General features: G+C 36.4%; 1 protein-coding gene across 4 annotated transcripts in view; it reads right to left on the reverse strand.

The window, feature by feature from the left end:
- Nucleotides 1-237: 237 nt before the first annotated feature.
- AGTPBP1 (ATP/GTP binding carboxypeptidase 1) overlaps nt 238-15,032 on the reverse strand; it is a gene marked incomplete at both ends in the record, with an annotated part of 95,128 nt that continues 80,333 nt past the window's right edge. For all 4 annotated transcript variants that reach the window (XM_084237325.1, XM_084237324.1, XM_084237323.1 and 1 more), the window contains 2 exons: nt 238-415; nt 12,213-12,373. In XM_084237325.1, the coding sequence (XP_084093451.1) occupies nt 238-415; nt 12,213-12,373 (339 nt within the window). The remainder of the gene's footprint in view (nt 416-12,212; nt 12,374-15,032) is intronic.

The following is a 15,032-nucleotide window of genomic DNA, read 5'->3' on the forward strand; positions in this document are numbered from 1 at the left end:
TATCCAATATTTGATAATTCAATGCCATATAAAGTGCACTGAATATCTAAAATAAAACAAGTGCCAATTTTATCATGAATTAATAATATATTTATTGACTTGAAACCAAACAGGCCCAAGTTACTTTTTGTTTTTCTGAGTCAGTTCTCTATAAACTCATTTCTTTCAATCTTCCTGTGTAATAAAAACCAAGATATTTCATTTCTTCTTTGTAGTTAACAAGAGATGGCAGAGGGCTCAAGGTAAATATGTTCTTGAAAATTCAGAATCAGAAAGTACTTCTTCTTGAGCAGAAGGTTCATAGTCTCCTGCATTTTCAGGCAATTCAATATCTAACTCATCATTACTTTCTGCACTGTAATCAACTTCGTCAAGGAATCGAGGTTCATCTTCATCCAGAACATAAGTGGTAGGGCTGTAGCCAAAGCATACAGAACATACAAAACACAATTAGATTTTAAGGTTCTAATAAAAGATTTTGCCATCCTGAATTTAGTTGGATGCAAGCATAATATAACATAGCCTGTTTTAACTTTAAAAATGTTATCCAAATGAACAAGAGATGTTTAATAGTTGAAACCTCCTTGCATGTGTAAGAAGTAAAATAAAATGCTAATTTTTAATTATAAGAGTGTCAGTATACATCATACAATCACAAAAAAACAATGAACTTGCTTATTCAATAACTTCTTTCAAGGATTAATTTGCAGGCTATTAAGATTTATTTTTTGATGGATATAAACTAGACTTTGGTAGTGATCATGATGTAGTATATACAGATGTTGAATTGCATTATGGTATACCTGAAACTTACATAAAATTATTAATCAATGTACCCTCATTAAAAATGTATTTTTAAAAAAGATTCATTTTTAAAGTCCTATTTTAATCAATATAAATCAAGTAACATAACTTCAACAGGCTTTAGAAGAAACTGACTGTTCACTTGGTTCCTCCAGTAATGCACTGAAATCACTTATTCTAAGTCTATAAAATGATTATTTGCCATAGGAACAGCTCCTATACCCATCCTCAGTTTCTATCAGTCAAATAAAAATGAAAAACAAGTGAACACTCCACACCAGATTAACTGCTTTCCCTTGGGACAGAGAATAAGATATTTGCCTAAAAGCACTAAGTGCTTCTAAATATTTGATTAGGTAGGCTGTTTGAGATGAAGAGAACCTTTCCACTGGGGTCTGCACAGACCCTTTCCTCTTCAGAAAACAATACAATATTCTGAGTTTTCCCCATTTGGAAGATTTTACACACACACAACCACACACACACCATGTCACAGAAACACTATGAAAACATTTCACTATATACATTTTTTTTTACCAGAACTACCTTACTACATATAGATACATATTTGTTTATAACCTAACTGCTTCTAAAAGGGTTTTTCCCATAGCTAATGTAATTAAAAACTATAAAATCAGACAATGGGTAGGAATCAACAATCTATTAAAATGACCCAACAAGGGAATGTCATTAGACACCTAAAATAAAAGAACTCCTGCTGCTAAACATTAATTCAGTTGAAATATCTGGAAGGTGGGAAAGGCAAGTTAGTGAATTCCATGGTTCTAATGTTCTGAGAAAGTAAAACTCATCTGGTAAGAGTATCTTTTTTTCTAGAACTGTTTTAATTTTGCTCACTAAAAGAATAAAAAATATAGTGCAACCTACCTGGATCTTATATAGCAAAATTCCAACTAAAAGTTCAGAGCTTGTACTATGATAGACTAGTCTTGAGAGATCAAGCTGAGCAGCTTGGAGGAATGTGTGAGACTTCACAACATTTCTAACACTCATAAGAAAACTTTCACAGCATTCCACCATGCAACAAAAATATTTATCATTGAATCTGTTGGGTCTTTTGTAAAAAGATTAAAAGAAAAGATTATTTGCTTTTATAAAAATGACTTACTCTCTTTTTTAAAAATAATAATTCAGACCTCCTTATTGACCTTGATGTTTCAAATTCTCAGGGTTGGTCCCAGTGATTCATAGGATAGATAGAAGACTAGCAGAAGCAATGGCAGACTGAAGAAAAAAGTAACGAGAGAAAAAAGGAAAAGACAAGTCTTCTCTTGCTATGTATTTCCTCCTAGAGACTGTCATAAGAAGAAGAATAAATCATAAAATGCAAAGGAGGACAGAGCTTGCTCAAAAGTCATGCACTGTCCAGGGGCCTGGAAACCAATCTGGACTGTGGAGATTGGCTCTATAGTGAGGAAACACAGTGGCCAGTGTTGGGTAGATACCCAGCAGCATCACAGGGTTAGCCTCCTCTAATAAGTAGTAAGAGCACAACATCTATGTAAACCAATAAAAACAGACTGGCATAAGTCAAATTGGTTGCAGGGAGTTCAATCACTACACTGGACTCAGAGCAAGAATCTAGATCTACATGGAAAGCTGATTACTAGAAATTAATTAATTTGAACCAAGGAAAGGTTTAAAGGAAAAAACCTAGAGTTTTAAGCTGTAAAACAAAAGGAAAACAAAAAGAGGGAAGTATGATTGAGGAGCAACAAAGATGTCTAGGATCAAGCCAAAAAAGCTTATAGACAGCAGGGAGACTGAGCAATGCTGGTATCAGATGCTCATACGTACTTTAAGATAGACCACAACCAGGAAGTCGAATTCTGGAAATGAAAGGTCGGTGGGGGGAACCTATAATGAGGAATGTCCAGGATTCTGAATCCAAAAGTTTTTCCTGGATACAGCAAATGACTTGATCCTGTCAGTTTCTGATCTTGGTTCATTCCTGTGATGACTGTGATAAGAACTCCACTCCTGTCCTGGCATTATCCATACTGAAAACCAGGAATGAACCATTTTCATACCCTTATTTCATTCCTGTAATCCACAATGTCTCTTAATTCTGAAGATCTAAGAAAATCATGTTTCTAGTCCCAACTTAATCAAGATCTACACTACAGGGGCCACCAGTGCTAGCTCAGAGTGCACAAAGGATGAGGAAGTGAGGATTGAGGAGGCTATGGAGGGTGAAGTGGGAGGTGGGCAGAGAAGGAAACAAGGGGAGATGTCAGTGGATCCACATTTAGGGGAATACTGAGATAGACAAAAGGAAAGAAGGAAAATTCTTAACCCCATCACTCCACAGAAAGAAGCCTTCTGCTATTCTACTTTCCATTCTCCCATCCTTTTTTTCTACCTCTCTCTGCTGCACTAAACTGTGGTGGCAATTCTGAGACTCCATTTTTCTGGTTGGCTTCATTTTTCTCTGTCCTTCCTGAGTATAGATCTTGAGTGTCTCAAAAAATAGGTGTTTGGGCCTCCCCTGGTGGCACAGGCAGTTGAGCGCTGCGCTGTGAAGCTGTCTGCAGTCTCTGCAGCGCCAGCTCGATCCCGGCCATCTGGCAAGGGTCCCACATGGCGCAGCAGACCTCTCCTGTCTCGCCCGTTGCTCCCCTCAGCAGTGCATTTCATCAGTCTGCCTGTTCTGTTCCCCACTCTGTCTCTGGTGAATCCTCTCACCCTCCCATGCATCTGGCCTGTACCCAGTTCCTATATAAATAAATAAATCTTTAAAAAAAAATAGGTGTTTATGAAAATGCTCTCTTGGCCAACAGCTCTTGTTTACATGCTCTCTTTGAACGATGGCTTTTAATTTGTATTCTCATCATTTCGAAATTCAAAACTTCTAGCCCCAACTTCTCCCATGAACTTCTCCTGCATGTCAATGGATTTGCTATATGCACACAGCTAGCTGACATGTACCTGAAATGTAGCATGAGCTCAGCTGAACTTGTCGTTCTGCCTCCGAAGTCAGGTCTTCCTATGGCATTCTCAACAATTCACTCAGGGTGTCATGAAGTCAAAATTCTCAGCAAGTGAGTCCTGCCAGTCACCTCTGGACCACTTCTTTGCTCACACTTCACAAGTCCTCACCAACATTGTTTCCTCTATTTAGAGGATGTATCCATCTTTTTTCTCCTAATGACTCACATTTCTTTCAAACCACAGTTCAGGCTCACCTTCAAACATTCCTCTTTAAAGTCCATATTGGGATAAGTGCCCTTTCCCTATGTTCTCTCACTACTTTGCACAAACATTCTATCTGATCTCTTCTCGTGTATAGTTGAAACCATTAGACTCACTCATCTTTAGTACCTCCTGTCAGTTCCCAAGTACCTGACACATTACAAGCCTTCAATAAGTTTGCTGACTCTATGAGAAGCCACGAGGTTGACAAGAGCATCAATTTTTTTTTTAATATCCCCATCCCATTGATTACTTCAGTTAATATCTTAAGGCACTACCCAATGAAGGCAATCAGTTTTACTTATAATAATAATTCCAACATATGTTTTTAACATTTTACATCTTAGAAAGTACATTCATATAATCTCACAATAAACTTCACTGAAGTAAAAGACTTTAAGGTAATTTGCCATGCTATATGCAAATAGCATATAGCTGCCATGCAGCTATAATTAATCCTTATACATCAATATATAGGAATTCAAATATTATTTCTATTACAAAAAAAGCCTAATTGTTAAATTATTTAGCATCACCATTACTTTGTTTTTCCACCAATAATTCCTTGTTCCCCTCATTTCATTCAAGTAAGTTTACTCTTTTGCCCTACCTTTGCTTCATTCTCCAATGGCTATCCTAAACACATCTGCCTTAATGCCTTTCTAGTTTAGATTTTAATTCTTAGGATAAAGGTGACTAAGTAAAAAGCAGTTCAACAAGAAACATTTCATCTTTTTTTTTTTTTTAAGATTTATTTATTTATACAAGCACTGGGTACAGTCAGAAGCGCGGGAGGGTGAGAGAATTCACCAGAGCCAGAGGGGAGAGCAGAGCAGAATGACGAAATACACTGCTGAGGGGAGCAGTGGACAGCAGGAGAGGTCTGCGCGCCATGTGGGACCCTCACCCGGCAGCCAGGATCAAACCGGCGCTGCAGAGGCTGCGGGCAGCCTCGCAACCCAGCGCTCAACTGCTGCACCACCGGGGAGGCCCAAGAAACATTTCATCTTAAAGAGCATTTTAGTCCAAAAGCAAATCCTCTGCCTGTCACTTCAAGAAAAATGTCAAAATCTTTGCCCAAAGTGTCTTCTCATAATATGCATGCATGGAAATCCTCTCCTGTATGGTGTCGCTATGATGCAGGAAAGGTTTATGATTCTAACTGATTTCTAATAAGAACAGAAAAATCTTTATCATTCAGACTCAGAAATTTTTCTGGCTATGCACACGTTGAACTATTAGGCCCTTACATAAAACTAAGCCTAAAAAATTCCCCATCTCTCTCTCTCAAAAAATGTATACCACCTATTGCCAAAAGAGATGATTTGACATCTGAGATACCAGAATGTAAATCTCCAGCTCTGTTCCCTATGTAACCATGAAAGAAGGAAAACACTGTATAGAGTCAGAAATTCTGGGTTTGTGGTTCTGGGTTGTGTGGTCTTAAGCAAGTCACTCTCTCTGAGTTCCAGTTTTCCCAAATGTAAAGCAGAGATAACAATATCAACCCCACTACATCACAAAGTTGGATCAAATCAGGTAGTAAATATGAATGCTATTTACAAACTATTAAGCTATACAAACATAAAATGTTATTAGATATTAATAAAACTTCCCTTATTAAAGAAAACAGTAAATCAATCTTTCTCATTTACTGAAGAGCTCAGACAATGGGCTGCCCCAAACAGTGGAACCAAATATGCTGCCTTACCTCTAACCTTCCACTCTTCTACAATTTGGACACTAATTTACATGTTTTAAGACAGCAAAATAGAGCTATAATGGGCAAGAGTTTCTGGAACTGATGCACAAAAAGAAAAATATTTCCAGATTATCAGCAATTTGTGACTTGCTGATTGTGTCTTTTGTAAGCTCTAAGGTGAAAGAAAATCTTTATCTGAGCAGATATAAGAGGATACTTTACTTAATTTGATTCCTATCTTGTAAGAGATAAAGCATCTACTAAATATCACAAAGTAAACAAAATTATTTATAGAAAATACAAAAAAGTTTTGTTATTCTTTAAGCAACCACAGTGCTTGCACAACACACACACACACACACACACACACGCACGCACAGAACTCATATATGGAATACCTATACAAAAATGTATCTATTTAAAAAAAGAAACAAAGTTGTTAGTTCACTGATAGTTTTGAAAAAAGTTAAGTAGATGTCTTTAGGAAAAAGTGACTGGAATTAACTAATAACTGCAACTTAATTTAACTTAATAAAAACCTTCCTTATTTATAATGAGAGTTAAATGGCTAAATTCCCAAATAAAACTGTCAAAAATGAAAACAGTGCATTTTAATAATTCTGCTTATTCATTTGGAGAATACAATATATAATGAAGAAACAGGGAAGATTTTGTTAGACCTGACCCTGATACCTGGTTCTGTTGAAAACTAAGACATTGAGTAAATTCATCTGTGTCTTGGTTACATACATACATGAGGGAATTAAAATACCATCCTTCTCAGTAGAAGAAAAGAATCTCTGAGATAATTAAACTTAACAGCAATTCATAATGGGCATGTGTGTCGGGGGTCCCATGACCACCCACTATAGTGACTGGCTAGGAAGAATTTCAGGATTCAACATACAGTTGTATTCACAGGTATGACTTATTACAGTGAAAGGATACACAGTAAAATCAACCAAGAGAAAAGGTGCATGGGGCAAAATCCAGAGGAAACCAAGGCCAAGCAAGGGCAGCTGCTAAGAGGCAGAGAAGTCATCAGAGCTTTCAGCAATTTCAAAGGACTGGAGGCAAAAATTGGAGTTCAGAGCTGCCAAGTTTCCTGAAAGAAGGGAGTTGCAGAGATGTGACCCCAACAGTTTTCCCCTAGAGACATCTGACAAATTCTGAAACTACAGTGTAAGAGGTTAAAAAGCAAAGCAGAAAGCAGCAAAACAAATAAAACAGAATATAAGCAACAGGATTTTTGGCAGTCTTATGGTACACAAAGAAGAGAAGCCCCACAACTTAAATATGACCTCTGAATGGAGGCCTACCACTTAGAAAGGGGGTAGGGGCTGAGCAAGGATCTTGCAAACCCAACTCAAGTCAGCTCCATCCCACACTAAATTAGGGAGATCTGCCCTACTCTACGGCCTGCCAGAAGACCCACTGAATCTTCTTTGAAGAAATAATGTATTCTTCCTTATTCTGATATACTATATTCTTATTTTGAAGTCTCACATAGACATTTATGTGAGAGAAATAATTTTACATTTCCAAGAGGCTATCAAAAATACAACACATAAATATCTATAAATATATACGGTCATCCAATTCCTTGTACAGCTAACTCTAACTCAATACATATCTGGACTCAATGATAAGGACCATATCCTTCTCTCATGATGTCTCAAGGCTTTCATTATAATCAAATCTGGCCTGGAAGTTGAAGAGCTCACTCATATCAGCATCAAACTTATTTTCCTAGATGATTTCAATCTCCTCTGTATAAGCATTTCATCTGCTAAGCACAAACACAAATGGGTCACTTTTAGTTAAAAGCAACTATAATTTTCAGTAGACAAGAAGTTGTGATATAATCTTCCATTACCTGGCATGATTTATATGCCTATAAAATATCCCAATAGCAATTATAACAGTAAGAATTTTCTACACAGCAGCAATAAATGACTCTTAAAAATGCAAACCAGTTTCAAGTGTGTGCATCACAGCCACTAAAAAGGAAGATCTTTTTTAAAAAATTAACCTTATTAAATAGTAAACCATACATCGAAAAAAAAAAAAAAAGCACGTTAATACCAAGAAGCTTTACTACATGGCTAGGAATTAGATATCATTGTTCACATTTGGTCACAAATGATCCATATTGACAGAGACTCCTTGACCAAACTTGTAGAGCTCTTCTGATTCTCTTTCTGACTATGTCCTGACCTGGGGATCTTCTTTAATCCAGTGGCTCTGCCTGCTAAATCCTTCTTAGTTTTAGTGAGAATCCTGCTGAGTCAGTTTATAAAAAATCCCTGATCACCCTGACCTGCTTTCAACAAAATTCTGTCAGGCTGGTTTAGCCAGAATCTTCCTTACCCCTCATATTTCCTCCAAGCAACTCTCCATCCACCAATGCTGCACTATTCATCTTGACTACAATTCCCTGTTTTTCCTCATTATATTTGGATTTGAGCCCAATCTCTCTCCTTTATTGCAAAACCCCAGTGTAGTGGTCCTCCTGAATAAAACCTGCCTCCTCAGTCTTTAACAAATGTCATGAATAATTTTTTCTGTAACAATATTAATTTAATTCTCTCAGAAGAAAAAGTTCCTAAATATTTATGAGCACTAGCTTTACATAGAAAAGTAGAATAATAGCTTCTATTTCCTTCTAGTGTTAATGGTCTATCGCAATCATTATCTTTGTACTACTTTGCCAACAACTTCTAGTAAGTCTTTCCTACAGTGCTAGGAACAAGCGTAGAGTCATTAACCAAGAAATAGTATGAGTCAACTGATCTACTGACCTGTACTCATTTTCTAAACCTTATTAGAAATGCACTCTTTCTTTACCACATCAAACTAGATTTTCTAAAAATATTAACACCAAAGATAACTAACAATAAACATAAAGCTTTCTCCAGCTTCAGTCCTAATTTATTTTATTAGTTGCATTAAGAAGAATTTATCATCAAATTTCCTAATGTCCATGCTATATGCACCAAAAGAAACTGAATACTGATATACATTTTACAACACAGATGAACCTCGAAAACAAGCTAAGTGAAAGAAGTCAGGCACAAAAGGTCACAGATTCTATGACTGCATTTATTTAAAATATGCAGACTCGATAGATCCATAAGGGCAGAAAGCAGATTAGTGGTTGCCAGAGGCTGGGAATAACTACGTAGTTTATATTAGGGCCCTCTTCAGGAATGAGTAAAAAAAGTTTTGGAACTAGACAGGATGGTTGTACAGTATTGTGAGTGTACTAAACACCATTAAATTATTCATCTTAAAAAGCCTAATTTTGTGATGTGTGCATTTCATTTCAATGAAAAAAAAGTTCAAATAGCGTTTGAGTATAAGATAATAATCAGGCTTCATTTAAACATGGGTGGGTTGGTTGGATGGTTTGTTCGTTTGTTTATTATGGCAAAACACTGTTCAGAGTTTGGTATTTTTCAACCTCACTTTCTTGTGATGTTTTCAACATACTCAAACTTCAAATACTTCTTCCATATGCCCAATATCCTGAAATTTAACCACCACTGCAATATCCTGATGGGAAGAATTACTAAATGTGTTATCTGTCTCATTCTCAAACCCTTTAAATGAGGGTTACTGAGAAGACTGTTTAATAGTTCAGGCGACAGATATAATAAAAGCACTTTTTGCTAAGGACAAAAATACTATATAGCTGTAAACTTTTATAAAAGTCCTAGCTTTGACCTAAAGGAAACACCCTCTAAGAAAAGACATAATGCAGACTTAGTGTTGTATCAGATGGAATTTTTATTATATAACAAATACAACTGGGTACAATTAAAATGATTTATGTGTGGTAATTTCCAATGAATGCTGTGGGAATATAAAACATAATTCATTTTCAACTACAGGCTTCACTAAAAAGGAAGTTCTAGAACTTTTGGTAAGCATAGTGATCTCAAAAGCCCCCATGATGACAGAAAAAGAATAACCTTTTTTTTTTTTTTAAGGATAAATCTGTAGGAAAAAGAAAACTGGAGTGGAGCTAATAGTAAAGAAGAGATAACAACACAATATTGGAAGGTGGCAGCATATAGATGAAACTGAGGGCACTGAGTTCCAATTTTCTTTACTTTGCTAAGTGGCTATCATAGAAGAAGCAGTGGGGGGAAGGGTGAATGCTCATCTCCATTGCAAAATCCAATTTCCACTCCAGGAATTGAAGTTATTGTCTATCTATAAAGAATGGATTTCAGGGTAGAATGAAAAGCAGAACAATTGGTTTAAAGGTTTTTGTAAAAATCTATTATTACTTTTAATCTTATTGTGGGCGTTCCCTGTTTTAGAAAAGTACATGCTTTGAGGTCCTTATTACCCCTGCCATAAAGACAGAACTATGACAGATAAAAAAAAAAAATGAAAATTAGGAAAGACACACATGCATAGAGAAACAAGACAAACATCTCCTTGGAAGACAAGAAAAACAGGAACATAAAAATCAGCCGAAGTTCTCCTGAACTCCAAGTGAAGGCAACAAGCAGTGAGCTAAAATCAGACTCATGAGATCTAGCAACTACACTTTAGAAAGGTTGGAAAACTAAGGACGAAACTTCTGCCTAAAGCTAAAGATTTTATAAGTTGCAATTACTAAGTCAGAAGACAGAGCATCATAGAACCTTCAAGAACTCAATGACTTGCACAATATCACTGAAGATGGGAAGTGGGAAATGCTAATGTAAGACTTAAATAGCGCTAGTATAACTAATAAAACCTTGGAATGGAGCCTTGAGAAGGCACAGCAAAGGAAACCATCAACACAATGAAAAGATACCCTATGGAATGGGAAAAATATTGCAAACCTGGAGGACATAGCCTGCTACACACTAGGCATATGGTGTAACCACTGCCGCTGGAGGACATAGCCTGCTACACACTAGGCATATGGTGTAACCACTGCCGTATATGTGGTCTATTGTTGACAGAAATGTCATTAAGTGATGCAGGACTGTATACAGTGTAATATTATTTGGCTTTAGAAAGGAAATCCTTATATATGCCACAACATTGGTGAACCTGGAGGACATTATCCAAGTAATATAAGCCAAACAACAGCAATATTACATAATGTCACTTACATGTGAAATCTTAATAAAAAAATAAAATAAGTTCAAACTTATAGAAACAGAGAGTAGAAAGGTGAGTGCCAGAGTACAAAGTATCAGACATAAGGTAAAGATGGTCTGAGGAAGGAATGTATTATATGGTGACTACAGTTAATAACACTGGATTATATAATTCAAAGTTGCTAAGAGCAGAAAAACACTCAGATACAGATACACACAAAAAAAAATAAGGATGTGAGGATTAGATGGATTATGTTAATAGGAAAAAACCTTCACAATGTAGATATATACACATAAATATATATCAAATTATCACAAAGTGTGTTTTAAATGTCTTAAAATCTCATTTGTAAATTCTACCTCAATAAGATGTGGGGAGGAGATGGGCGGGGAAATGGATGAATTAACAGGACACTTCTAAATATCAGTGAAAGCAACTGGCAATCTTTATATTTATTTCCATTACTGCTTAGCAAGTACTTTAAAGGATAATGAATTCAGGTGACCACTGTCTAAATTATCACCTTATAAAGAACATAAGTTCCAATTAATGTTTTACTACATTTAAAACATTCTATCTGACCTATTCTGTTCTGATCTCTGAATGAAATATGAAATGAAAACGTAAACTCCCTACAAAAAAGAAATAAAATATAACCCCCCAAAACCCAAAAAAACTGCTAAATTGACATATATAGTAGAGCATGCAATAAATTAACAAATTCGACGACATTAACAACAAAAATGATTAAGGTTCTAAAAAAATGGAGGTATTCTTATTCATATATATCAAACTACAAAATGCTAAGCTGTGGTATTATGATTAAGGACCATGACACTGAATTATCTGTGAGCCTGTTACTGATCAGCTTTTATTTATACTGAATTTTAAGAGCAAAAGATATTTAGAAGAATATTAGGCAGCTAAATTCCCAAAGGAATTCTGAATTATCTGTTTCTAGTATATGTGATCAAAAGGGTACTGGACAGCACCCAATGTGTAGACACCAATAAAATTTTTTCTGCAGTAAGAAACCTGACTCCAAACCCTCTCAATCTAGGTATTTTCTGATATAAGTATTGTTGCCCACATTGCTTATTTTTGGATCAAAAGTAAGTCATTAAAAAATCACTAAAAACAGCATTCAAAGTATAAGACTATTTCATCAAAATCACATCCAAATACCAACATCAAAAAAGGAAGAATATTATCACAATATGGAACAAACATGTGTAAACAGATAAATTGATTCTAAAAATACTCTTTCCTGCTAAAGTCTCGGTGATGTTCCTCTGCTCCAAAGTATTGAATACTACAATGTAGTAACAGAAGAAATGTAGTAATAAAAGAATGTAGTAATAATGTAGTAATAAAGGAAATATCTTACCTAGTTACTTTGCAGCTCGATTCAATCAAATCATTTTCAAAGTCAAGCAGGCTAGAAGGCAGATTATATTCTAGTGGGGATGTCAGTCTTTTCAAACGCAAGAGACCAACACAAAATTTTGCCCCCATCTCTTCCAATTCTCTAGTACCAATCTGTAAACCCTAGAAATAAAGCAACATTATACACAAAAGTAGGACACTTGCTATCCTCTGGCTATATATAATTAAAATTAAATGGAATTTATAACAGCATCAATAAAATTAAAAGGTTGTTACTTTGTATGGAACTAGGACACAATAAGCACAATGCCTTAACAGTATTAAGGTTATTCTAGTCACAAAGGAAAACTGTCTTAAAAACATTTCTACAGTGTCTATTCTCATTCACAATATGTGCAACTTATTTTCAGCAATACACTGGAGAGAAAAAAAACTTTGAGGTTATATTACTCTTGGAGTTCACATGTAAAGTTATATTTTCACAAGCTCCTGCTTGTATTTCTTATAATCTACAACACTGGATGCCAATGTTGAAATATTATACTGCTAACTATCAAGGTTTGAATTTGTATACTTGAACAATGGACTGTAAATTAAGATACTGCCTATGTAATTTTCAGATAAAAATGAATCTCTAAAATAAAAGAAATCCTTCCACCACCAAGTTTCAGATGTGGATGACAGCAGACTTCAGTTAGAGAAGGCACTGTGAAAACAGTTTTTCAATGGCCAAACTGAAAACACCGGATAACTAAACACATAAACTGTAAAAACTGTTATCCTACACAAAGCACATGCCTTTATAATAAAAGGATTAATTGATTAGTTTATCCATTTCCCATCTATTCTATGAAATGTGACCTGATTTTATCAGAACATCATTTGTCTTCTTGATATAAAAACTTTAGAAAGGTTTCTGAATTAATTCATGGCAAATAAAAATAAAGAATAATCACAGTTTAAAATACAGTAACAAGGGGGGCGGAGCAACATGGCGGCAAGGAGACGCTGCGAGTAAGATCTCCCATTAAAAAAAGTTAATAGGGAGGAAAAGCGGCAGGTCCCAGTGAGAACTGGGACACGGAAGATAAACGGGTGACTCCAGCAAACTACCCGAAGAAGAAAGTGGCCATAAAAGAGGACCAGAAGGGAGGGAAGCACAGAACCCTGCTCCCCTCCCCCGCCCACAGAGGCAGCACTCTCCGACCGGCAGAGAGGAGGGAAACAACAAACCAAAACGGCCAACAAGAAAAACGGACGCAGCAAGTGGGACTGTGAGTGGAAAGGAACTATTTCAGCCACCACACCCCGTGAACGGGAGCTGTGGAGAACCCTGCAGGATTTGCCGCGGCGGTGAGCGAACGGCACTGGGCGCCATTAGAGAAGAACAAAGACCCCGGGAGACGCGCACACAGCCCGGGCTGCCGATGACTCCTGGAGGAACCAGAGGGGAGCAGAGAAGCCCACCCAAGATGCCGGCCAGTCCCAACAACACAGTGTCCCAACGCATACGGCAAATTAGAAAACAGACAGTAGGGAGGAGAAGAACCACACGCAACCTAGCAACTCTCCAGAGAAAAAGCACACCACAAAAAGAAAACCAGCCCCCAGATAGCAACGACAGTAACTTGGAAGAACTTCTGAGCCTTCCAGAAAGAGAATTTAAAATTGCCGTGATTAAAAAACTGACAGAAGTCATAAAGGAAAACAATGATAAGGGAAAAATAATCAACGATCAGAAGAATGAAATTGAGTCCCTAAAGAGGGAACTAAAAGAAATGCAGGAGATCAAAGAATGAGTGGAAGAGCTAAAGAATTCTGGGAAAAGCAATGAAAGCAGAATTGATGAAATGGAAGAATGAATAAGTGCTCTTGAAGACACAGAAATAAAAAGAACCAAAACAGAAAAGGAAAGAGAAGTACGAAGGAAAAAGAATGAAGAAAGACTTCGGGAACTATCTGACTCCATGAGGAAAGGAAATATAAGAGTTATAGGAATACCAGAAGGAGAGGAGAGAGAAGTAGGAACAGAGAAAATATTCAAAGAGATAATTGAAGAGAACTTCCCAAATGTGAAGAAGGAGCTGAAAATTGATATACAAGAAGCAAGAAGAACACCAAACTTCCATGACGAAAGAAAAAATACAGCAAGACACATAATAGTAAAGCTCCCAAGAATCCAGGACAAGGAAAAAATAATGAAGCTGGCAAGAGGGAAGAAACAGATAACATTCAAAGGAAAGCCAATCAGGCTGACATCAGACTTCTCCGAAGAAACACTACGGGCAAGGAGAGAGTGGAGGGACATAGTCAACAGACTCCAAGAAAACAGATGCCAACCAAGAATACTCTATCCCGCAAAGCTCTCCTTCCTCTTTGAAGAAAGAATATGGACCTTCCCAGACAAACAGAAACTCCGGAATTTCATTGCAACTAAACCCCCACTCCAAAAAATACTACAAGGAGTCCTAAAGCCAGAACCTCAGAGGGACGAATAACAATGAAAGAAGGCCAAAAAAAAAAAAAAAAGTTATTAAAAGAATAAATAAATAAAATCAAAGGAAAGACAAACACAATGGCAAATACAGATGTTAACATATCAATATTAACTCTAAATGTAAATGGACTAAACTCTTCAATAAAAAGACACAGAGTTGCAGCCTGGATTAAGAAACAAAACCCAACCTTTTGCTGTCTCCAGCAAACACATTTAGCTACAAAAGATAAAAATAGGCTCAAAGTTAAAGGATGGAAAACAATCCTACAAGCAAATGGACCAAAAAAGAAAGCAGGAACAGCTATACTTATATCAGATAAAACA

The sequence above is a fragment of the Talpa europaea genome, assembly GCF_964194135.1.
Source record: "Talpa europaea genome assembly, chromosome: 7".
Taxonomy (NCBI): domain Eukaryota; kingdom Metazoa; phylum Chordata; class Mammalia; order Eulipotyphla; family Talpidae; genus Talpa; species Talpa europaea.